This window comes from Capricornis sumatraensis, chromosome 8, assembly GCF_032405125.1.
Source record: "Capricornis sumatraensis isolate serow.1 chromosome 8, serow.2, whole genome shotgun sequence".
Classification (NCBI taxonomy): domain Eukaryota; kingdom Metazoa; phylum Chordata; class Mammalia; order Artiodactyla; family Bovidae; genus Capricornis; species Capricornis sumatraensis.
Window position 1 is genome coordinate 51,241,080 of NC_091076.1, and position 27,705 is coordinate 51,268,784.

The window sequence follows — 27,705 nt, forward strand, 5'->3', positions numbered from 1 at the left end:
TCTGAACCTCACATCAGTCTTCCCAGACTGGGAACCTGACAAAGGAGCTGGGAACACCCAGGGAATATGGCCTTGGGGGCCGGTGGAATTTGATTATAGGCCTTCCAAAGGACTGAGGGAAACAAAGACTCCAGTCTTGGAGGGCAAAAACAACTTTTTTTGTTGTTGTTGTTCCTATAGGAGAGGAGCAGTGACCACACAGGAGACTGAACCAAAGTTACCAGCTGGTGTTGGAGGGCCCCCCATGGAGACGTGGGTCAGGAGGGACTCACCAGAGGGACGGGGCACTGGAAGGTTCCCCTTGGTGTAAACCCTTTTGGAGTCCCCCATTAAACCTACCATAGACCCATTAAGCCATAGACCCCATTATGCCCATAGACCCCAGTATTGGGCCATCTCAGGCCAAACAACTACCAGGAAAGGAATGAAACCCCACCCATCAGAAGATAATTGGATTAAAGCTTTTCTGAGCAAGGCTGTGCGCATCAGAGCATGACCCAGTTTTCCCATCACCAGTCCTTCCATCAGGAAGCTTACACAAGCCTTCCCGGTTCAGACATCAGAGGGCAGACAGAAGAAGCAAGAAGAAGCACACCCTCACAGAAGGGAAAACAAAAACCATATTACAGAAAGTTAATCATGATGATAAAGCTGAAAGTTATGTCTCAGTTCAAGGGAAAAGATAAAATCCTAAAAAAAAAAAAAAAGAAGAAGAAGTGGATATAAACAAACTTCTAGAAAAATAATACATAGTAACGATAGTGAAGATGATCCAGGATCTTTGGAAAAGAATGGAGGCAAAGATTGACAAGATACAAGAAATGTTTACCAAAGATCTAGAAGAACTGAAGAACAAACAAACAGAGATGGATAATGCACTAGGAAGAATCAAGAGCATTATAACAGTGGACGGAATGATGAAATCCCTGCCACAGAACAGAATATAGAAAAAAGAATGAGAAGAAATGAAGACAGCCTAAGCAACCTCTGGCACACCAACTTTTGCATTATTGGGGTCCCAGAAGGAGAGGAGAGAGAGAAAGGACCTGAGATAATATTTGAAGAGATAATAGCTGAAAACTTCCCAAACATAGGTAGTCAAGTCGAGGAAGCACAGGGAGTCCAGGAAGGATAAACTCAAGGAGGAACACACTGAGACATACAGTAATCAAATTGACAAAAATTAAAGACAGTTGAAATATTAAAAGGAACAAGGGAAAATGACAAATAACATACAAGGAACTCCCATTAGTCTATCAACTGATTTCTCAACAGAAACATTATAAGCCAGAAAGGAATGGCATGATATATTTAGTGATGAAAGGGAAGAACCTACAACCAAAAATACTCTACCCACCAAGATTCTCTTTCAGATTTGATGAAAAATAAACTTTTTCCAGACAAGTAAAAGCTAAGCGAATTCAGCACCACCAACCAGCTTTACAACAAATGCTAAAGGAACTTCTCTAGGCAGGAAACACAAGAGAAAGAAAAGAAACAGAAAATAAACCCCTCAAAATTACGAAAATGGTAATAGGATCATTCATACCAATTACGTTTAACATAAAAGGATTAAATGCACCAACAAACATAGACTGGCTAGGTGGATGAAAATATATGCATGTGTGCATTTCCACTTACTACATCAGTCTGCTTGATCTCCCCAAATTGTATGTACTTATTTTATATTGTTAAGTTAATCATGTTCCCATTATGTCTTGCAATTGTAATTATCATTTTTTTTTTTTTTGGTCTGGCTATTGACTGTGAAAACTGATAAACATCCTTTACTATTATGATTATGTAACTATTACTCTCTTAATACAACTGTATTATGATTGATCAACAGAAAAAATAACAGAACTCTAAATCACCAAATTTAGGATCTAATGGAAAAACCTGCAATCACTTTTTAAAAATCCAGATGTATATCAGAATTGTCTTAAATTTTTTTGAAAAATAAAAATGTTAAAAGAAAGTTCAGGTATTACCTTTTTCTCCAGAGTTCCAGACATGTTTCTTATGAGCAGTCATGTTTAAAAATAACTGATCTTTTACTTTTATTTAGTTTGTTTCACTGTTTGTATTTTATATTCAGTGCTCCCATTTCATTCAGTTTATGTTCTCCAACTTCTCCATTTCTTCATTTTTTTGATGTTCTTTAAGAAAACTTTATCAATTGAAAAACTTTTTTATATACATGTATAAATATATATATAATATGTGTAATATATATTAGATAATTTTTGTCTAGCTAAATATATTATGACCTTTTGATTTCACTTGTTTGATTTAGTATGAACAGAATGCTAGATTTCTAATTAAAAAGTAGCTATTCAATAAACAATAAAGGTTTGCTATATAGCACAGGGAATATAGTCTACATATTTAAATAACATAATGGAAAATATTTTAAATAATAATATATGTACATTTGTATAATGAGTCACCTTGATGTGCACCAGTACAATGTCACCATGCTTATTTAATGTATATGAAGATTATAACAGGCAAAACATTGGGCTGGATGAAGTACAGACTGGAATCAAGATTGCAGGAAGAAATGTCAATAACCTCAAATATGCAGATGATGCCACTCTTATGGCCAAAAGCAAAGAGGAACTAAAGAGCCTCTTGGTGAAAGTGAAAGAGGTTATTGAAAAATCTGCCTTAAAACTCTACATTCAGAAATGAAGATCATGGGATCTGTTCCTCTCACTTCAAGGCAAATAGATGGGAAAACAGTGGAGACAATGACAGACTTTATATTCTTGAGCCTCATAGTCACTGTGGACAACAACTGCAGCCATGAAATTAAAAGAAGTTTGCTCCTTGGAAGAAAAGCTATGACCAAACTAGACAGAGTATTAAAAAAACAGAGACATCACTTTACCTACAAAGGTCTGTATAGTCAAAGGTATGGTTTTTCCAGTAGTCATGTAAGAAATGAGAGCTGGACAGTGAAGAAGTTTGAGTGCCAAGGCATTGATGCTTTTGATCTGTGGTGCTGGAGAAGATTCTTGAGAGTCCCTTGGACTGCAAGGAGATCAAACCAGTCAATCCTAAGGAAATCAGTCCTCAATATTCATTGGAAGGACTGATGGTGAAGCTGAAACTCCAATACTTGGCCACTTGATGTGAAGAGCTGACTAATTGAAAAAAGATACTGATGCTGGGAAAGATTGAAGGAAGGAGGAAAAGGGGATGACAGAGGATGAGATGATTTGACAGCATCACCGACTCATTGCACATGAGTTTGAGCAAACTCCAGGAGATGGTAAAGGAGAGAGAAGCCTTGCATGCTGCAGTATATGGGGTCACAATTAGCTAGACATGAGTGAGCTACTGAACAAAATAACACTACTTATTTCAATGGTGTCAACTTAAGTGCTTGCCAGTAGATGGTTCATGGAAGTGTTAAAAGCAGTTGTTTGTTGTTTAGTCATTCGGTCATGTACGATTCTTTTGAGATCATCATAAACAGGAAAGATAAGAATCAAGTACAGGAAGATGGTGGCTGTCATAATGCCATCCTGGCAGGACCAGGTTCAATTATGCTGCAAGTTAAGATAGAATCAATGGGATAATGAGTTGATCTCAGCAATTTGTCTTCAAATGCAATGTCTTCTCTTTTAGGGAGCCACAAAGTGTCCATCTGAAATTGTAATCCAAGAAGCTGCTAACTGGACTGGGCTGTCCATTCCCTGAAGTAATTATAAAAATGTCCAAAGGCAAAAGTGCCTATACTTGCATCAGCATCATCACCTGCTTGCTGATACCACTGGGCTTCTGTCTGTTTGCTTTGCTTCTTAAAGGCCAGTTTGCTTGCTGGGTAGGAATTGTTCCTGGAATCCAGAGCTTTGGAATCTAACACTGGCAAAGGCAAGTTCCCTTGTCTGATCTTACCAGTAATTCCAAGGCTAAAATGAGGAATATAAACGAATTTTTCTAGCATACTAGCTGTCAATTTTCCAGTGCTTCTTATAAGTATATCAAAAATTCATTTACCTTATATTTGTAAATAATTTGATATAAACACCAAGAAACTTCTATTAATAATGCCATTGATTTTATTAGGTTTGCCTTTAAGACAGCAGAATTTATTTTATGACATAACAGGCATAATTTATAGCTTCTGAAAATTACAATTTTGGATCACAACAAACTGAAAATTCTTAAAGAGGTGGGAATACCAGAAGACCTAATCTGTCTCTTGAGAAGCCTGTATGCAGGACAAGAAGCATAAGTTAGAACTGGAGATGGAATGACAAATTAACTCAAAATTGAGAAGGGAGTACATCAAGGTTGTATATTGTCACTCTACTTATTTAACTTCTATACAGAGTACCTCATGTGAAATCCCGGCTGGATGAATCACAAGCTGGAATCAAGACTGCTAGGAGATATATTAACAACTTCAGATACACAGATGAGATAACACTGTAATGTCAGAAAATGAAGAGGAAGTTAAGAGCCTCTTGATGAAGGTGAAAGAAAAGAGTGAAAAAACTGGCTTAAAAGTCAACAGTAAGAAAACTAAGGTCATGGCATCGTGCCCCATCAATTCATGATAAATAGAAGAGGAAAAAGTGGAAATAGTAACAGGATTTATTTTCTTGGACTCCAAAATCACTGTGGATAGTGACTTGCAGCCATGAAATTAAAAGATGCTTGCTCTTTGGAAGAAAAGCTATGACAAACCTAGACAGAGTATTAAAAAGCAGAGACATCATTTTGCTGACAAAGGTCGGTACAGTCAAAGCTATGATTTTTTTCCCAATAATCCTGTATGGATGTTAGAAGAGAACCATAAAGAAGCCTGAAAGTGAAGTGATTGTGTTAGTCGATCAGTCATGTCTGACTCTTTGTGACCCCATGGACTGTAGCCCGCCAGGGTCCTCTGTACATGGGATTCTCCAGGCAAGAATACTGGAGTGGGTTGCCATTCCTTTCTCCAGGAAATCTTCTCAACTCAGGAACTGAACCCAGGTCTCCTGCATTGCTAGCATATTCTTTACCACTGAGCCACAATTGGGCAGGAAAGAAGGCTGAGCATTGAGGAATTGATAGTTTCAAACTGTGGTGCTGGAGAAGACTCTTGAGAGTTCCTTGGACTGCAAGGATATCAAATCAATTGATCCTAAAGGCAATCAACCCTGAATATTCATTGGAAGCACTGATGCTGGAGCTGAAGCTCTAATACTTTGGCCACCTAATGAAAAGAGCTGACTCACTTGAAAAGACCCTGATGCAGGGGAAGATTAAGGGCAAGAGCAGAAGAGGGAGACAGAAGATGATATGGTTGGATGGTATCTCTGACTCAATGGACGAGTTTGAGCAAACTCCAGGAGACAGTGAAATACAGGGAAACCTGGCATGGGGTCACAAAATTTGGGCACAACATAGTGACTGTACAACAAAAATCTTTTAAATGACATTCATTTAGTCATTCAGTCTACTAAGTTCCTGTCACATGCATGGGAAAATATTACAAAGTACAACCTACTCTATGGCTGAAGGGATTTAACAGTCTGTGGGAAAATGGGATTTTCCAGTAGATTAAATACTCTTTAAAGGCAGGTGCATGGGGTTACAAAACAGCCGAACATTAGTTAGTGAGGCCTAGTCACTTTATAGGCAAGATTTTTACCTATTTTATTTATGATAGCACATGGTAGGCTCTCAATCATTATTTGTTAACTAAGAGAATAAATGAAAATAAATCACAATACATATAAATAATGACTAGATGTTAGAGTGAGAATCTGTAGTCACCTACAGATGTGACTAAATAAGTACTGGGTTGCACTGCACAATAATTGATTCATGTCTGTACCTTCTCTTTCCAATGGATACAAAATTCCTCCAAGATGACACAATTGTTCAATCCCTTTCTGTTCTTTACCACATTTAGAATGGGATTAGGTTAGTGCCCTTTAAATACACTTTGAATTTCTCAAAACATACCTCTTTTTCAGAGCTTGTCTTAGTGATTACTTTGAACTACCAAATGGTTGGGATAGAGGGGAAGCATTTAAGACTGTCAGAGAGTGAAATAACTGATCTGTGACCATCTGAATGGAATGAGAAACATGTAGAAACTATGCTGTGGCCCTACATATCCCAGACGGGGATTCAAATCTAGGAGCTGAGGGTGGGACTGGAGAGCAGTACCAGGGTGTAGAGTGCTGTTGGCCGTGGGGAGACAGCCTCAGGGGACAGGAAGGAGAACATCTGTGGTGGGAAGTGCCCTCACAGGAAAGCCAGGCACCCAGGGCGCTACTGCTGAGTCAAGTGTAGGTGATGCAGCCATCACTGAATCCTCTCTCTCCCCACACACTGGCCCTGGCAGCTGACCAATAGGGAAACTGTCACATTGGGCAATAGAGAAGGACCCCAGCCAGGGCTGCCCTTTGAGTGCCCCCTGTGCTAAGCAGTAGAAAAAGACCAGCTAGAAAGGCCCTTTGAATGTCAGCTGCCGGAGGCTAGAAAATAATTCTGGTAGTGTCATATCTTCTGCACCTGTGACCACTGACTTCCCTGTGCATGTGGAACCACCGGGATCCATGCAATCCAAGAAGTTGCATCACCTCCACACCAAATCCTCACTGGGGCAGACCCAAGTCCTCAAGCCTCAGGAGAAAACTCCTGTGGATCACCTACATACAGAGATGAATATAAAATGACAGTTGAGATCTGGGGGTGGAGTGACTAAGGAAGAAGACTGAAAAACTTTCCACAGACCTCAACACAATGCAGATTAAGTCCACATGATCAACTAGGTAGACTCTGACTCTATGGAATATATAAAAGGACAATGAATGCTCCCACTAGAGAAAATGCTCTAGCTCTGACAGCTGGGGACATTGGAGGCAAGAACATACAGGAGTAGGGCCAGATTAGTCTGAGCTGTCTCCAAAGTAGGTCCAGAAACCAGCCCTCCCCAGCAGGTCCAGAGACCAGCCCTCCCCAGTATGTATCAAACTAATAATAATATCATTATTATACAGAGGGGTAAAGGATGCTGAGAGTTGAAATCAAAGAAAAATATTTATTATTATTATAGTTTGATTCATTCTGTAATTGGCTCTGGACTTTTTTCTCTTCTTTTTCCCTCTATTGCTGTGTTTGTTATTTTTATTACTATTAAATCTCTATTCAGCCTTTTGGAAACATTTTTAAAATCATACGTTTAATTTTTTAAATCATACTCTTCTCCTTTGGCTTTCTTTTTCTTTTTTTTTTAATTTTTATTTTTACTTTATTTTATTTTACGATACTGTATTGGTTTTGCCATACATCAACATGAATCCACCACGGGTGTACATGACTTCCCCATCCTGAAACCCCCTCCCACCTCCCTCCCCATACCATCTCTCTGGGTCACCCCAGTGCACCAGCCCAAAGCATCCTGTAGCCTGGATCAAACCTAGACTAACGATTCATTTCATACATGATATTACACATGTTTCAATGTCATTCTCCCAAATCATCCCACCCTCTCCCTCTCCCAGAGAGTCCAAAAGTCTGTTCTATACATCTGTGTCTCTTTTGCTATCTAGCATACACGGTTATCATTACCATCTTTCTAAATTCCATATATATGTGTTAGTATACTGTATTGGTGTTTTTCTTTCTGGCTTACTTCACTCTGTATAATCGGCTCCAGTTTCATCCACCTCATTAGAACTGATTCAAATGTATTATTTTTAATGGCTGAGTAATACTCCATTTTGTATATGTACCACAGCTTTCTTATCCATTCATCTGCTGATGAACATCTAGGCTGCTTCCATGTCCTGGCTATTATAAACAGTGCTGCGATGAACACTGGGGTACACATGTCTCTTTCAATTGTGGCTTCCTCTGTGTGTATGCCCAGCAGTGGGATTTCTGGGTCATATGGCAGTTCTATTTCCAGTTTTTTAAGGAATCTCCACACTGTTCTCCATAGTGGTTGTACTAGTTTGCATTCCCTCCAACAGTGTAAGAGGGTTCCCTTTTCTCCACATCCTCTCCAGTGCTTATTGCTTGTAGACTTTTGGATTGCAGCCATTCTGACTGGTGTGAAATGGTACCTCACTGTGGTCTTGATTTGCATTTCTCTGATAATGAGTGATGTTGAGAATCTTTTCATGTGTTTGTTAGCCATCTGTATGTCTTCTTTGGAGAAATGTCTATTTAGTTCTTTGGCCCATGTTTTGATTGGGTCGTTTATTTTTCTGGAATTGAGCTGCATGCGTTACTTGTATCTTTTTGAGATTAGTTGTTTGTCAGTTGCTTCATTTGTTATTATTTTCTCCCAGTCTGAAGGCTGTCTTTTCACCTTGCTTATATTTTCCTTTGTTGTGCAGAAGCTTTTCATTTTACCCTGTATGCAAGACAGGAAAAAAGACACAGCTGTGTATAACGGATGTTTGGACTCAGAGGGAGAGGGAGAGGGTGGGATGATTTTGGAGAATGGCATTCTATCATGTATACTATCATGTAAGAATTGAATTGCCAGTCCATGTCTGACGCAGGATACAGCTTGCTTGGGCTTGGTGCATGGGGAGGACCCACTGAGATGTTATGGGGAGGGAGGGGAGGGGGGTTCATGTTTGGGAACACATGTAAGAATTAAAGATTTTAAAATTTAAAAAAAATAATAAAAAATTAAAAAAAAAATTAGATCCCATTTGTTCATTTTTGCTTTTATTTCCAGTATTCTGGGAGGTGGGTCATAGAGGATCCTGCTGTGATTTATGTCGGAGAGTGTTTTGCCTATGTTCCCCTCTAGTTTTATAGTTTCTGGTCTTACACTTAGATCTTTAATCCATTTTGAGTTTATTTTTGTGTATGGTGTTAGAAAGTGATCTAGTTTCATTCTTTTACAAGTGGTTGACCAGTTTCCCCAGCACCAATTGTTAAAGAGATTGTCTTTACTCCATTGTATATTCTTGCCTCCTTTGTTGAAGATAAGGTGTCCATAGGTGTGTGGATTTATCTCTGGGCTTTCTATTTTGTTCCATTGATCTATATGTCTGTCTTTGTGCTAGTACCATACTGTCTTGATGCCTGTGGCTTTGTAGTAGAGCCTGAAGTCAGGCAAGTTGATTCCTCCAGTTCCATTCTTCTTTCTCAAGATTGCTTTGGCTATTTGAGATTTTTTTGTATTTCCATACAATTGTGAAATTATTGTGTTCTAGCTCTGTGAAAAATACTTCCGGTAGCTTGATAGGGATTGCATTGAATCTGTTGATTGCGTTGTTTAGTATACTCATGTTCACTATATTAATTCTTCCAATCCATGAGCATGGTATATCTCTCTATTTATTAGTGTCCTCTTTGATTTCTTTCAGCAGTATTTCTCCTTTGGCTTTCTATGGTTCCATGTTTTGTCTTGTTGTTGCTATTTTCTTATGATTTTTCTTTAATATATATGTGGATTTTTTATGTACTTCTATTTAATACTGCTTTTCTCTTTTGTTATTTTTTTTTCTTCTTTTTAACATGTTTGTTTTGTTTGCTTTACTTTATTTTTCTTTTTTTTTTTTTTTTCTTTTTTTTTTTAATTTTAAAATCTTTAATTTTTACATGTGTTCCCAAACATGAACCCCCCTCCCACCTCCCTCCCCATAACATCTCAGTGAGTCATCCCCATGCACCAACCCCAAGCATGCTGTATCCTGCGTCAGACATAGACTGGCAATTCAATTCTTACATGATAGTATACATGATAGAATGCCATTCTCCAAAATCATCCCACCCTCTCCCTCTCCCTCTGAGTCCAAAAGTCCGTTATACACAGCTGTGTCTTTTTTCCTGTCTTGCATACAGGGTCGTCATTGCCATCTTTCTAAATTCCATATATATGTGTTAGTATACTGTATTGGTGTTTTTCTTTCTGGCTTACTTCACTCTGTATAATCGGCTCCAGTTTCATCATGGCACTTTATTTTGGTCTTGTTTTCAGTTTTGTGCTTTAATTAGTTTCGTTTTTAATTGGCTGATATCATTTCCGGTTTCCTTTGCTTGCTGGGTAACTCTCTTGTACTTTCCTTTGGTCCGTTTTGGTTCAAGTGTATGTACGTGTGTGTGTTTGTTCCTTTGTTTTTGTTTTAATTTGTCTGATTTTACTTTTACCATTTGTCTGGGGTCCACTTTTTGTTTCTTTTCTGGTTGCTTGTTTGCTTTTTGTTTGTCTGTTTTAATCCCCTTTATTGTCATAATGAACAGCTTGCATGGTCTTGGTTCTCCATCCAGAAGTAGGGCCTGAGCCTCTGGGGTAGGAACAGTGAGTGCAGGGCAATAGACTACCAGAGATCTCTTGACCCCAGAGAATATTAATCAGTGAGAACTCCCATGAAGGCCCGCACTTATATCCAAGACCCAGCACCATCCAACTGCCTGCGGCAAAAAGTGCAGAAAATTTTACCCAAACAACAAGCAAGATAAGAATATAAACCAAGTCATCAATAGACATGCCTCACACAGATGCCCCAAAGCCACATCACATGGCTCTGCTCATCAGCTGAGAAAAACTCACTTCCTCCACCAGAATACAGGCATGAGTTCCTCCCAACATGAAGCCTACAAAAGCCACCAGACCAATTTCACCTACTGGAGGCAGAGACCAAAAGAAAGAGGAAATACAAACCTATAGCTTGGGGAAAGGACACACCAAACACAGTAAATTACACAAAATAAAAAGGCAGAGAAATATTGTGCAGATAAAGGAACAAGGTAAAAACTGATAATACAAAATAAATTAAGAGGAAATAGACAAATTACCTGAAAAATAATTTAGAGTAATGAAAGAAAAGATGATCCAAAAATCTCAATAATAGAATCTGGAAAATGCAAGAATCATATAATACATTTAACAAGATGTAGAAGAAATAAAGAATAAACAAACAGTGATGAACAGCATGATAACTGAAATTAAAAACATACCAGAATGAATCCATAGCAGAATAACTGAGGCAGAAAAATGGATACATGTCAAAGAAGATAGAAAGGTAGAAATAACTGCTGAGGAGCAGGATTAAAAAAAAAAAATGAATGAAAAGAATCCAAGGCAGTCTCAGAAATCTCTGGGACAATACTAAACATATCAACTTTCAAATTACAGAGGTTCCCAGAATAAGTAGAGGAAAAGAAAGGGTCTGAGAAAATGTTTGAAGAGATTATAGTTGAAAACTTCCATAATATGGGAAAATAAATTAATCAAGTGCAAGAAGCACAGAGAGTCCAATACAAGATAAACTGGATAACTCAAGGAGAAACACACCAAGACACATATTAATCAAACTAATAAAAATTAAACAGGAAGAAAAAATATTAAAAACAGCAAGGGAAAACCAACAAGCAATATACAAGGGACGCCTCACAAGGTTAACAGCTGGCTTTCACCAGAAACTGCAGATCAAAAGGAAATGGAAAGATATATTTAAAATAATGAAAGGGGAAAATTTGCAAACAAGGTTACTATACACATCAAGGATGTCATTTAAGTTGATGGAGAAATCAGAAACTTTACAGACAAGCAAGTTAAGAGAATTCAGCACCACCAATTCAGCTTTACAACAAATGCTAAAATGACATATAGGGAGAAAGCACAAGAGAAATAAAAGATCTACAAAAACTAATCCAAAACATTTCAGAAAATGGCATTGGGGACATATATTCAATACTTACTTTAAACATAAATGGATTAAATGCTGCACCCAAAAGATACAGATGATTGCATGGATTAAAAAACAAGACCGTTTATATGCTGTGTACAAGAGATCCACTTCAGACCTAGAGACATATGCAGACTGAAAGTGAAAGAATGAAAAGATATTTCATGCAAATGGAAATCAATAGAAAGCTGAAGTAGCAATTCTCATATTAGACAAAATAGACCTTAAAATTAAGGATATTACATGAGATAAGGAAGGACATCATACAATGACCAAGGGATCGATCCAAGAAGAAGACATAACAATTGTAAATATTTATGCACCTAACAAAGAAACACCTCAATACATAAGGCAAAAACGAACAGCCATAAAATGGGAAATCAACAGTAACACAAGAATAGTAGGGGATTAAACATCCCATTTACACCAATGGACAGATCATCCAGATAGAAAATAATAAGGAAATATAAACCTTAAATGACACTAGACCAAATGCACCTAATTGATTTATTTGGGACAGTCCATCCAATTGTGGAATATACTTTCTTCTCATGTACACATGAAGCAGTCTCCCAGATAGATCATATCTGGGGTCACAAATCAAGCCTTGGTAAGTTTTTTAAAAATGGAAATATATCAAGCACTTTTTCTGACCAAAACACTGTAAGATTCGTTATCAACTAGAGGCGAAACACACACACATACACATATACAAATGCATGGATGCTAAATAATACACTTCTGAATAACCAAAAAGTCACTGAAGAAATCAAGAAGAAAAAAAAAAAAAAACTATTTGGAAACAAATGACCACAAAATCACTATGACTCAAAACCTATGGAATGAAGCCAAAACAGTTCTAAGAAGGAAGTTTATAGCAATACAGTCTTACCTCAAAAAATAAGAAAAACATCATAGAGACAAATTTACCTTATACATAAAGCAACTGGAAGAAGATGAACACAAAATCCCAAAGTTAATCAAAGAAAAGAAATCATAAAGATCACAACAGAAATAAATGAAAAAGAAATGGACACAACAGCAAGATCAATAAAATTAAAAGTTGGTTTCTTGAGAAGCTTAACAAAATATTAGCCAGATTCATCAAGGAATAAAAAGGGAAAATGTTAAAATCAACATAATTAGAAATGAAAAAGAAGTTATAAAAGACAACACAGAAATAAAGATCATAAGCGACTAGTATGAGAAACTAAATGCCAATAAGATGGATAACCTAGAAGGAATGGACACATTCTTAGAAAATTTCAACCTTCCAAGCCTGAACCAGAGAGAAATAGAAATTATGAACAGACAAATCACAAGCACTGAAATTGAAATTATGATAAAAAATCTCCCCAAAAACAAAAGCCTAAGGACAGATGGTTTCACAGGTGAATTCTATTAAACATTTAGAGAAGAGATAATGCTTATTTTTATCAAACTCATCCAAAAAACTGCAGAGGGATGAATATTTTCAAACACATTCTATGAGTTCATCACCACCCTGATACCAAAACCAGACAAAGACATCACACACACACACACACACAAAAAAAAAACTTAAATCCAGTCATTTAAGTGATCAGTTCATATCACTGATGAATTTAGATGCAAAATTCTAGCAAACAGAATACAATGACATATTATAAGGATCAAACAGCATGATTAAGTGGGGTTTATCCCAGACGTACAAATATTCTTTAATACATGCAAATCAATCAATTTGATACACTGTGTTAACAAATTGAAAGATAAAATATTCACATGATAATCTCAATAGATACAGGAAAAGCTTTCGAAAAAATTCAGCACCAATTTATGATAAAAATTCTTCAGAAAATAGATATAGAAAGAACCTACCTCAACATAATAAAAGCTATATATGATAAGCCCACATGAAACATTAGTGTCAATGATGAAAAACAAAAAGTATTTCCTGTAATTTCAGGAACAAGCCAAAGGTGCCCATTCTCACTACTATTATTGAACGTAGTGTAAGAAGTGTTACCTATGGCAATCAGAGAAGAAAAAGAAATAAAAATAATCCAGATTGGGAAAGAAGAAGTAAAACTTTCACTGTTTCCAGATGACATGATACTATACATAAAAACCTCTGAAGATACTTTAAGAAAATTACTACAAATAATCAACGAATTTAGTTTAATTTCGAGTCAAAATCAATACACAGAAATCCCTTAATTTCTATAAGATTAACAAAGAAAAATCAGGAAGATAAGCTAAGGAATCTATTCCAACCACACCATTGCAACAAAAAGAATAAAATACCTAGGAATAAGCCTACCTAAGGAAACAAAAGACTTGTATACAGAAAACTACAAGACACTCATAAAAGAAATCAAAGAAAATACAAACAAATGGAGAGATGTATCCTGTTCTCTGATTGGAAGTATAAATATTGTGAAAATGACTATACCACCCAAAGTAAGCTACAGACTTGATGCAACCCCCATCAAATCACAAATAGCATTTCTCACAGAACTAGAACAAATTTATTTTATTTATTTATTTATTTATTTATTTTTACAATTTGGATGGAAACATAAAAGACTCCCAATACCCAAAGCAATCTTGAGAAAGCAAAATGGTTCTGGAGGAGCCAACTCTCCTGACTTCAGATTATACTACAAAGCTACAGGCATCAAGACAGTATGGTACTGGCACAAATACAGAAATATAGACCAATGGAACAAGACAGAAAGCCCTGAGATAAACCCAAGCACCCATGGGCAACTTTGACAAAAGATGCAAAATATACAATGGAGAAAAGACAGTCTCTTCAATAAGTGGTGCTAGGAAAACTGGACAGCTACATGTAAAAAAATGAAATGAGTAAACTTCCTAACATCATACACAAAAGTAAACTTAAAGTGGATTAAAGACCTAGATGTAATAACAGAAACTATACAACTCTTAGAGGAAAATATAGGCTCTGACATAAATTGCAGCAAGATCCTCTGTGACCCACCTCTTAGAGTAATGGAAATAAAAATGAAAATAAACAAATGAGACCTAATTAAACTTAAAAACTTTTGCACAGCAAAGAAAACTATAATCAATGTGAAAAGATAACCTGCAAACTGAGAGAATAATAACAAATAAAGCAACGGAAACGGGATTAATCTCCAAAATATACAAGCAGCTCATGCCTCTCATAAATAAATAAATAAAGGGCAGGAGACCTAAACAGACATTTCTCCAAAGAAGGTATCTGTAATGGCCAACAAATAGATCAAAAGATGCTCAACATTTCTCATTATTAGAGAAATGCAAATCAAAACTACAATGAGGTATTACCTCCCACTGGTCAGAATGGCCATCATCAAAAAATCTACAAAATAGAAGAAAAGGAATCCGTTTGCACTATTGTTGAGAATGTAAATTGTTAGAGGCACTATGGGTAACAGTAAGGAGATTTCTCAAAAAGCTAAGAATAAAAATACCATATGACTCTGCAATACCACATTAGGCATATACTCCAAGAAAACCATAATTGAACTCCAATGTTCATTGCAGAACTATTGACAATAGCCAGGACATGGAAGCAACGTAGACATCCATCGACAGATAAATGGATAAAGAAGTTATGTAACATATATATAATAGAATGTTACTTAGCCATAAAAATAATGGATTTGAGTCAGTTGAACTGAGGTGGATGAACCTAGAGGCTGTTCATGAAGTAAATTAAATATGTGAATGAAGTATGTCAGAAAGAGAAAAGCAAATATCATATATTAATGCATGTACATGGAATTTTGAAAAATGGTGCTAATTAATCTAGTTACAGGGCAGGAATAGAGATGCAGGCAACGAGAACAGACTTGTGGACTGAGCCAGGGGAGACTCAGATCGGATGGATTGAGACATCAGCATTGACACATATATATTACCATGTGTAAAATAGAGAGTTAGTGCCACATAACATAAGGAGCTCAACCCATCATTCTGTAACACTTAGAGAGGTGAGATGGAGTGAGAAGGTGGATGGAAGGTTCAAGAGGCTGGGGACATATGTATACTTGTGGCTGATTCACACTGTTGTTTGGCAGAAGCCAATACAACATTGTAAATAATTGTCCTCCAATTAAAAATTTAAAAAATAAAAAAAAATGTTTCAAATCCTAAAATGCAAGTTCAGTAGCTTCAGTCATGTCCAATTCTGTGCAACCGTATAGTCTACAGCCTGACAGGCTCCTCTGTCCATGAGATTCTCCAGGCAAGAATACTGGAATGGGTTGCAATGCCCTCCTCCAGGGGATCTTCCCTACTCAGGGATCAAACCCACATCTCTTAAGGTCTACCTGCATTGGCAGGCAGGTTATTTACCACTAGTGCAACCTGGGAGTTACTGATTCAGTGACTGAATGATTCATTTCACAAACAGCAATTATTTTAGCAACTCTGCTAAGTGCATGGCATACAAAGATGAATAGCAACAACAACAACAAAAATCTGCCCTTGAGGGAATTACCAAAATTATTTATTGCTTAATTCAGCAAACATTTATTGACTCTGCTGTCATGTGAGAGTTTAAGGTTCTGGGAATACAATAATGATTAAGATTAAATTACTATTAACAAAGAACTATGTTTCCAGAAATGAGAATAAACAGCTATAAAATGTATAGTGATGGGTAGTTTATAGAATTAGGATCAACAAATATTTTCTCTAAATGGTCAGGTAGTTAATATTTTGGCTTTGGAAGCCACACATGATCTCTGTTGCATATTATTCTTTTTCAAAAGAGCCATCCTTTAAAAGTGTAAACCATCCTTAGCTCCTCAGCTATACTCGTCCCATGGTCTACAGTTTGTGGACTTTTATAATATATGGGAGGAGGGAAGAGGGCTTGGAAAACAAACAGATGGGCTGTGCTGGATATAGAGGGAGGGAGACAGCTAGTAATCAGAGTAGAGGGAAGAGCCTTACCATGGCATTCAAGTAGCTCTTTCATGTTTATTACTTGCATATCTGTTATTTTTAAATATTCCAATTTTCATTCCCCCTCAAATCTCCAATCGTGCTAATGGATCACCCCAATCAGGAAGTCCCAGGCTCCCATAGAGTGCTAGTTAGATTTCTCTAGTACCTTCACCAAGAAATATTCAGTACCTCACCAGGCTCTGGTGCTCAGGCACATGCACTTCAGAACTTTCATACCTTTGCACACTTCAGGAAAATTGGTTTTAGTTGCTTATTCTTACAAATTTGTGTTACTTTAATGAAATGAATCTCTCAAAGATGCGAATAACTGATTTTAAAAGGACAAGGCCTGAATTATCTGTTGTTTAGTCTCACTTGTTTGTTCTGAGATACTTGTTTCTCTGATTCAAAGTCACAAAAATATATATTTTACGTGGGACTTTTATTTCTCTTTTTAATTAAACAGATCTTATCTGCATAGCAACGGTTACAGGCTTTTTCCATCTTCAAATATGTTTGAACAGAATCAAGATTCAAGAAACTGGATCTGGCCAGGAACTGGCCACAGGAATCCCATGAAGTGGCTGGTACAATTCTCAGTGTATCCCCTTAACCCTTTGAAATGAAGAACTTATGGAAGGTTTTCAAAATGATTACTTCTAGTTCCCCCCAAATATAAAGATTCTTCTTGTTTAGCCTCACTACTGCAACTTAATCCATAAGAATGATTATTTTCAAATGTTATCTTTTTTCTGGTTAATGTATTTTTACCCTTCATTAATACCTTACTATATACTGGACATTAATTTAACCACTAAGAATTGATTAGCAAGCTAAAGTTCTTACTTATTAAAAATGGTTAATTTTCCTATCTTAAAAAACTAGATATTTGAATATATGAATATGCTCGTATACCACCAACCCCCAACAAAGCATCCAAGACTTATTGTGTAGGACATTAATAATATTCATAAAAACACAGTTGCTGACTGTGTCATACATCCATGCAATTTTATAAAACAAAGCAAATGATTGCCATCAATTACAATAACCTCTGTAGACAAGACTGCAATTAATCAACAGCTCTTCAGATAAATGACTGTTCCAATGTGCCAAGGAAAATGCCTGACATTAGTTGACTTAACATGATCTGTAATGATAGATGGTGCAGATGGCAATGTGATTATTCACCATCAACAAAATAAACACGTGTTTTGTTGCTGAGGTGTCTACTTGGGCCCTCTCATAGGATAGCCCCAAATAGAAACCAAAGGAGGCTCTGAAAATAGCTCAAAATAAAAATAAAATATTAACATACAGGATGGAATATAGTTACTTCACTGAGGCTAACCCTTAGCAGAATCCAATTGAAAAACAATTCCTCTAAGGAAATCATAGGTTAGGTAGGATTTTGGCATTAGAAGGTGCAGTAAAGCCCATGTCCCTTTGGAAGACAACCCAAATCACTCCTAGAATTGTTTCCTACAGATATAGGAAGGAGAGTCATAGTCCTGCTCAGCCTGGTCCTCTAGGCAGCCCTTACTCATAGATCACAGATGAAATCCATGTGTAGCTTCCCCCATGCACAGTGCCTTGACACATCCTAAGGTCTTTGCTGTCCCTCATCCCCTGCTTTATCTTTACTGTCTATCAACTATTGAGTACTTTTGGTGCTCCTTTCATCTTTAATCCCACTTAATTTTCAAAACCACCTAGAGAGATGTCTAAACTCAGCTTTAGAAGGATCAAGTAACCATATAAAGGTCACACAATTAGTGTGTACCTTTTCACTCCCAAACTTAAAATTGTTTTATATTGCTTCTCTTCTCAGCCCAGTTCAAAGGCCACCTCCTCTGTGAAGCTTACTCTGAACCCTTCAATAAAAATTTGTCATTTCTTCCTTAAAGTTAGGCAGGGCCTTACAGCAGACAGTGCGGGCATGCTCAATCGTGCAGTTGTGTCCAACTCCTGTGACCTCATGGGCTATAGCCCACCAGGTTCCTCTGTCCATGTAATTTTCCAGGCAAGAATACTGAAGTGGGTTGCCACTTCCTACTCCAAGGGATCTTCCCAATCTAGGGATTGAACCCATGTCTCTTGCATTGGCAAACAAATTCTTTACCACTGCACCATCTGGAAGACCCTACAGCATGGCGTTACACTTTACTGATTTGAAGATAGTATTTCTTTGAGCTCCTCTGTGGTAGGAGCTCTGTCTTTATTTTATTTTTAATGTCAATATCCCTAGTAACTAGCACAGTACCTAGTTAGGTCCTCAGTTGATATATTTTGAATGATCATGAAAATCTGGCCACTGTCCTTATTAAGCTTGTGGATCTCTTTCTCAGTATATGAACTTACTATACTAAAAACAATGCCAAGTTTAAACATGGTCTTGATTAAAAATATTAATCAATGTTAGTCAAGACCAAATCAATAGTGAGATACACACTTCTGTTATTTCAATACCCTCTTGACATCAGTTATTGAGAACTCTTAAACAGAAACCTAGTTACAGGGTATTTAGCATATAAATACATGCCTGACCTCTAATGATAACAACCCTCAAGTGTAAGGGGGGCAAAACAGATCAAGTTAACTACACCCTGCTTGTCAAGTGTCATAACACATATGATATTCATTTAAATTGTAGCTCTTGTCTATAACTGAAGGAGTAATTTGCTCACTGATGTGATCTGAATTCTCTCTGGGTTAATGAACATGATGATACTCACCATTAATGGTGGCACACAATGACCTTTCCATTCTATGGAATCTCAGACTATTTAGCTCCCTGACATTTACTTTGCTATAAGGTATAGTTTTGTGCAAAGAAGACCCATTCTACCAGAAGGGAGAATTATGGAATTTATGTGAACATATGTGACATATAGAAGACTGATTACCCAGATAGGGTGAATGTTAATGAAGACATACATAGAAGGTGAGGGTTTAGGGTGAAAATAATGTTCTGGTGATATCTTAGGGCATTAGTCACAAAGGAGTTTACCAGTGTCTCAGGAGGAACTTTCAAGTATCACTGTGGTCTTCCCTGGAGAATGCTGGAAGCTCATTATAAACATCTGTATCAACTTGCAAAAGACAGATGGAGAAAAGAGGCACAGATATTCTTATTTCATAGATTCAAGAGCAGTCTTTCAATCTGTCTCCCACCTTGGATATAAATCAGCATCAAATTTTATTAATTGGCACTTACTCATACTACTTCAATAACCCCACATACCTCCCCAGAGAAGGCTTGTCCATTGAGGAGGTGCTCTGACCCTTGGCTATCCTCACTCCCAAAGTGTAGCCGGATCTCCTCCAGCCGATGGCTGTATGTCATTGGCCCTCCTGATATGTTAACCAAGTGTTCCTTGTCCAGACGCAAGGACACATGTCTTCCAGTGTTGTACATGGTTCCACTGACCTGCAAGACAATGGGCAATAGGTCAAAAAAGGCTCTTCTTCCATTTCTCAGTTTCTCACTCAACCCAGCATGATGTTTAGACCAATCCCTTTTGTTTCTTTTTGATAGTAAGACACTAAGCTAAGTCCACATATGGAGTAGGAAGTGACAGGTTTCCTAGAGGGCATTCCTGTCTTACATGGTCTCTACGGTACTTTCTGTGAGGCACAAGCCACATTGTCAATTAGGAATCTGAGGTAGAAATTCAAAGGAGACTTCATCAATTGTGACTAATATTTTGGGCACTGCACCTTATAAAGAATTAACTTGGCCTCTTACCATAAATATTTGGAATGTAAAGATACTGCAAAAGTTAAAATCTCAGGTATGAGAAATTGAAGAAAGCAATTAGTAAGGATGAGATGTTACCAAGAGAGAAGTGAGGGAGATAAAATGAGTGAACAGGAACAAACTCTAGGGGGAGACTGAGGCTTAGGTCTGAAGTCTCAAGCATCCAGTCTGGAGTGTCTTGCTTTAGGTCCTTCTCTTACCCTGTACAGAGTCAGAACTTTGATCTGTCCTTGCAACTCATGGCTTCAATGTTGAGCTAAAAAGTTTCATACAAGTTTCTAATTTCACAGATTCTTATTCTCTTTTGCTTCAGCCCATGCAAGCTGCTAACCTTACTACTTAGGTTTCTTTTCCTTCTTTCCTCTTTGACTTGATGCTCACTTTCATTTTCTTGACTTAGTGCCTCTTAACACTTGATTCTAAAACACTGAATCTTACCTGGAACTGCATTGCCTTCGTCTCTTGGGTCAACCTCGCTTTAGGAGCAGATTGAAAGCTTAAAGGAAACTTTGAATGGGTCTGGATTATATGCTTCTGGGCTACTGGTTGCTGAGCTTCTTGTATTTTCTACCTATTTACTCTGACTTCTTTGGGTTCAGCCCTAGGGACTTTTTAAGGGATTCACATAACTTCTGATAACTTAATTAGATAGGTTTTTTATATATTTGCTCTACAGCATTAGCCTTACCTGAGCCTACAGTTTCCTAACACCAGTCCTGTGAATGATTAGTTAATTTAGTTCTATAGATTTCTCACTGTGGCAGAGACAGCAGTGCTCATTAAATACTTCACTGACTTATTGTTACACTGTCTTGCTATAAGGTAGAGCTCACGTGGCTGATTTTGGCCATGGTCTCTGAGGGGCCATGACAAGTGCAATTTCCAGTGAAACAGTGAAAAGCTTATGCATAATTCTCCAGTTTCTTTCTTCACCTGCTGCATCAATCAAGGGGGCAATATGAAAAGATGTAAATGTGGTACAACTACAAGATGGAACCTGTGTCAGCCTGGGTCCTTGGCAGATTATTGGCAAACTGCAAAAATGGTTAGAATTCTTCCTCTCCCTGTAATCACACTACTTACAATGTGACCTTGTAGCTACTCACATCAAGATAGGCAGAGCTTTCTCCTTCACCCCTTGAATTTGGACAGTTCCTGTCACTTGCTGGATACAATATTCTAAGAGCAAGCTTTCAGAGACCTTGCATGTGTCCCTACTCCTTTTCAGAAACTTGAGGCCAACATGCAAACAAGCCTGAGCTAGCCTGCTAGAGCATGACACCAGAGTGAGGAGAACCATCCCAGTAGAAGCCATTTTAGACTAGGCCATTCTATGACTGATCCACCAATTGATTGGCTTAGTCTGGCCTAAACCAGAAGAATTTTCCACAGACCATAGCTTCCCATACCCTGTGGAGCTAAAGCAATTCACTCTTCTCAGTATCTAAGCTTTGAGATTTGTTATACAGCAAAATACAACTGACACATATTAAGTCAATCATCTTCTTTGTCCTTGAGTCTGAAACTATCAACAAAAACTCTGGACAGTCTAGAGTAGCTGAACTAGAAAGTCATTTGAGGCTCAGATAGTTAGTCTGCTGATCAGCTAGAAAGTCTTACCAGAGCAAGAGAAGACGGCAGTAGATATGCCAACAGTGGCAGAGGAAACTATGCAAACAGAGAGAATTGGAGACAATATCTACTTTACCTTCAGAAATCCCTTGCACATCTTGTTCCAGTTCCTTCATGAAGCCCAGGCTGCACTTCCTCTGATACTTTGTATCTTACAAAAGGATTTATTTTTTGAAAGTTATCTATTCCTTGAATCAAATGATGCATATCAAAGACTCTACTTCTTTTTCCAATCTCAAGTAAATGTATATTTAGTCAGTGTTACATAACAAGAGTTTGTCTTCTTTTCTTGTTTCAGTTCAAGGCTTTCTTTGCAATGAAGTGGTAGAGATAGATTTGTGTTTGACACTGTTTTCAATTTCAGCAAAATTTATTTTTTCTACTTATTAAGATAATACATAGGCATTATACATGAGTAGGAAGATACAGAACAGCACAAGGAAATAAAAATCAGTCACAATTCCACAGCTAACCAATAATTAATATTTTGGTATATACCTCTTCATGCTCATAACCATATATGCCTATATTTTAATGAGATTATTTTATATATGTAATAAATTATTTTCACATGGATTGTCTAAATATGTAAATATATTATATAAAAATTTATATATCTAATATATTACATACAACTATCATGTATAATAATTTAACATATCTATTACATATCATTTTATACTAATATAAAGTAAACATATATTAGTTTTAGTCACTTGATTATTTTGAGATTATTAACCATTCTGCTGCAATATCACTTTGAAGCAGTTTCATAATATTCCACTGTAAAAATATATAACTCACTGTTGAATCTTTACACTTTAACTTTACACTTTACCTTTTCACTATTGCTAAAAATATTGCAATGTAGTTACCATTGGGGAGAGGAAAGGAGGGAGAAGCAATATAGGAGTAGAAGAGAAAAGGGATTAATATGGGATTATTTGAAATCATTTGTGTGAAAATTGTATAGCACTACAACTGGATCTTTGATTCAACAACAACAAAATACTGCAATGAGCATCCTGATGGAAAAATATTTTTACTAGTTCAGAGATATTTCATTACACAAACTCTGGGTTAAATGGTGTGTGCATTATTATAGTGCTTATTGTCTATTGCTGAATCAATCTGTTGTCTAGAGTCGATCCCACAAAGCAGAACTGGATTTCAAATTCTCTTCAAATGACCTTAATTCAACTAGCAACATTCATGAGGTACCTATAGTATGCAAGCTGCATACAGGAGCTACTTCAAATTCTCATAGGATATGTGCTCTATTCAAATTAGCAAGTATACTTGACTTCCCTGCACTTCTAAAAATCATCTCACTGTATTTGTCGCTTTCCTAAGAAACTTGTTGCCCACTGAAGCAAAGCAGAGACCATGTCCTATGTTTGTCTGCACTTTCCAAGTAGTTAGAAAACACCCTGACACAAAGTAGAGACAAGAATAAAGGGCTCTTGAGTCAAAAGATTCCCAGTATGCCTCTTGGTTACTTGGGTAGTTCAGTTAATTTCTTGAAGCTTCAGTTTCCTTAATAGTAAAATAGAGACAAGAGAATTTATCCTATGAAAGTGTGGGATTAAAAAAGTATGAGACATATAGAATCAATACCAAAATGATAGAAATAAGCTCTTCAGTAATTACTTCAAATGTAAATGGATTCCACTTATATGAGGTACCTAGAATAGTCAAAATCATGGAAATAGAAAGCAGAATTGTGGTTACCAGGGTTTGGGGAGGAGGGGCAGAGAAGAATGGAAGTTATTGCTTAATGGGCATAGAGTTATGCCTATTGAGTGGGAAAGACAAAAAGAGTTCTAGATATGGATGGAGGTTGTACTTAATACTGCTGAATGTACAAATTAAGGTTAAGATGTGGTTTTAAGATGTGTGTTAAGAGGTGGTTAAGATGTGATTTTTACACATATAAAAATTGGGAAAAATTCCTTCATGAGTTTGTTGTGAGACTTAATACATGTAATGATCAAAAATTTTAATTCTTTTCTTTCCTTACTTTTGACAATGAGTGCTTAGCTGATGTGAAGGGACCTGATGTCGAGAGACTATAGCCTAGTGGAATATAGTGCCACTTTCTAAAATTCACAATGAATAACTTTTACTGACTTCTGCATTGTGATGATTCAGTTGCCTGTCATTTTGGATTTTAAAGCTTTGGATATGGGAAATATTCAAGATCATTTTGAAGGCCATGAAGCAAACTTGAAACCAGGATAACCAGGTATAAACTAGCATGCCTTCTAATTCTTCCATTCCATACTTCCAGACTTCTTCTACTTCCAAGGCTCTATCTTTATTCATTTCACTGGCTGTGTGCCAGTATCTGGGGACAGTGTGGTGAGTAAAACCAGGAATGGTCTCTGCCCTCAAGGAGCTCACAATCTTCATTATTATAGGGACCAGAGTGAGAGAAGGAAATTATGGGCAATCCATCTGAAATTCTACCATTTGCTTATGTATTCTAACAATTAGAGACAACAACCCTATCCCCTGTCCCCTTCCCCCCGACTCTGATTTAAAAAAAAAAAAATTGTGTATCCAAGGTAATGGTGTGTTGCACTTTAATTTAAAAATAGAGGCTTGACAACATTATATATAATATCTAATGGTACATCTGCACTGTAGTAATTAACGTTGCAGTAGTGTCATCTTACCAGTAATGCTAATTTATAGTGTTCCCTGTGAACTACTTTGATGCAGACCAGGAAACTGAGTTCAGACCATTCAGGATATAAGTTGAAGCTGCAGGAGATATCCAGGTTACCTCTGGCTGCCTCACAGTTCTCCTTTTTGTTTTATTTTAATTCACTACAAAATGAGATGAGAGATGTCATGCCCATTTTGTAAGTGAGAGAAGTAAGTGTGGTTGGCGAATGCTCAATGTCTTGTCTCCTGATTCCCAGTCTAATGATCTTGATGTGAGCAAATGCTCACATTGTAAAGTTGGCTGTTCTAATATGGCAGATACAGTGTTTTGTGGCAGCTCACAATTAGCCAGGGCCTCTTATTAATGGACTCATTTCCTTTTTCATTCTGCTGGCATTGCAGCATTAGAAGGAAAAAAAAATCAGCCAATATTTTAAAGGGGATTTTTAATTCTTTGAAAATGGGCAACAATTCTATTTACAACACTTGGCATCTTGGTTTGAATCCTTAGTTGGTGTCAGATATGGTGCTAAGTACAAGCTTCCTGGATAGCTCAATGGTACAGAATCCACCTGCAATGCAAGAGATGCAGGAGATTCGGGTTTGATCCCTGGGTCAGGAAGATCCCCTGGAAGAGGAAATGGAACTCCACAACACTACTCTTGCATGGGAAATCCCATGAACAGAGGAGCCTGGCAAGCTACAGCCCATGGGATTGTAAAGAGTTGGACATGATTGAGCAGGCACATACGTACACATGGTGCTAAGTACTGAATCTGAACTTAATTAATCTTCACAATTTCTCCATCACCAAATCCAGTGTGATACTTAGATCTGTGCTGTTAGATTCCTGTTGGATGGGAAGCTATGGGGCCAAGTCTGCATAGCACGGAGGCCTTCCACAGGCATACCTGTTCTCCTTGGTCTCTGTGACTTCTTCGCATCTTGAGGCAAAGAGAACAAGGGAGCCAGAGCTTGATTCCACATGTCTCTGGCTCTAAAGCCTATACTTTTAACCACTGGGAACTATTAGATCACATGCTGACTACCTACCAATGCATTCTTCATATATGGATTGATAGAATAGGAAACCCTCAGTGGTTCAGAATTCATAAGATCTGGGGTTATTTATTATATTAAGGTTCTTCAGAGAAACAGAAACAATACAATGTAGAACGAGATTTATTTTAAAGAATTGGCTCACGTGATTATGGAGGCTGGTGAGTCCAAAATCTGAAGGGTGTCCTGGCAGGCTAGAGATCTCAGAAGTAACTGATGATGTAGTTCAGGTCCTAAGGCCAACTACTTCGGGATTCCTTCTTGCCTGGGGAGGCCAGTCTTTTTGTTCTACTCTGATTTTCAACTGATGCAATGAGATCCAGACAAATTATGAGGGGAAGTCTGTGTTACTCAAAGCCCACTGACTTAAAAATTTATATTATACAAAACTACCCTCACAGTTTAGTCAGTCAGTCAATTCAGTCGCTCATTCCTGTCTGACTCTTTGCGACCCCATGAATTGCAGCATGCCAGGCCTTCCTGCCCATCACCAACTCATGGAGTTTACTTAAACTACCCTCACAGAAACATCCAAAATAGTGTTTGGCCAAACATCCAGGCACCATAACTCAGACAACTTAACACATAAAATTAACCATCATATTTTTCTTCAAATCCCATTTACTTTCTTTACTACATCTTCCTTAAACAGCTCTTAAGCAGCTATGCTAATACGACACATAACAGGTTGATATGTGTAATATAATAGTATGTATTTTCTGTGGGCTTCCCTGGTGGCTCAGCAGTAAAGAATCAGCCTGCAATGGAGGGGACACAGGAGATACGGATTTGATCCCTGGATTGGAAAGATCCCCTGAAGGAGGGCATGGAAACCCACTCCATATTCGTGCCTGGAGAATCCCATGGGCAGAGGAGCCTGGCGGGCTACAGTTCATAAGGTCACAAAGAGTCTGAAGTGATTTAGCATGCATGCACACATAATTTCTATATTATATAGTTTAGAAAGTCAACTGTATTAAAGTTGTTCTCCAAACATCAGTCATATCAGAAGATAGCCAGTTTGCAATAATGTATGTTTGAATTATAGAATAATTAAAAAGAAATAATTTATTAATAACTTTTAAAATAAATTGCTTTTGATAAATTGATTATACACACAACAAGATAGCTTTATCTTTGAGTTTGCCTGGGATATTAGAGATGATTCTGTTCAAGTCCTTCAGGTTGTCAAACTTCTTATTATCAGATTGTGGAAAAAAAGAGGAAAAGCATCTTTTTTAAAAGACCTAATTCACAAAATAAATATGACAATCTTTTGGCTTAATGGAGATAGCACGTGTATGGTTGATGTCTAATGTGGACAGCTAAGCTTGAGCGAATCTCACTTTCAGAAATTACAAAACATTCAATAAATAGTTACTTGTTTGGTGTGTTACAAAGCTTATGTGACATTTTTATTCTATTCTATTTATATTGCCTCTCAAAGCAGTCTGACTGAAATCTCCTCTTAATACTCAGAAACAATTCCCCACAGCATTCATGGAAATGCAGTACTACAAATAGAGTATAGAACAGGAAACAGATTTCCAGCTGTGTAAAAGGGAAATACTGTCATCTGATGAACAAAGGTTGATTCTTAGCACAGATGGATGACAGAGTCAGGGTAGGAGACACACAAGAATTTTGAGAATTTATTATATGTTACATGCTATGTCACATTTTGGATCATAAAACTAGGTATAAATAAAAGCTAAGGACTATTCAAGGTTATGTGAGGAGCAAGAGAGGGTGCTACCACTCAAAAGACTTTATGAGCAAAAGCTCATGGTCTTCCTACTGTCTTAAACAGCTTTAAAGCTACCATAGAGATGCTGCACTCCATTTCTCAATGACCCTGTAAACTTTAGAATTTAAATATTTTATTGTTTTTCAGTTGCTCAGTCATGTCCTACTCTGCAACCCCATGGACTGCAGCACTTCAGACTTCCCTGTCCTTCACCATCTCCTAGAGCT

General features: G+C 37.2%; 1 protein-coding gene across 1 annotated transcript in view; it reads right to left on the bottom strand.

Moving 5' to 3' along the window:
- Positions 1–27,705, bottom strand: part of CA10 (carbonic anhydrase 10) — a 783,887-nt gene that overhangs the window by 173,184 nt on the left and 582,998 nt on the right. Inside the window, exon 4 of the mRNA XM_068978556.1 lies at positions 19,855–20,040. Within this exon, the coding sequence (XP_068834657.1) occupies positions 19,855–20,040 (186 nt within the window). The remainder of the gene's footprint in view (positions 1–19,854; positions 20,041–27,705) is intronic.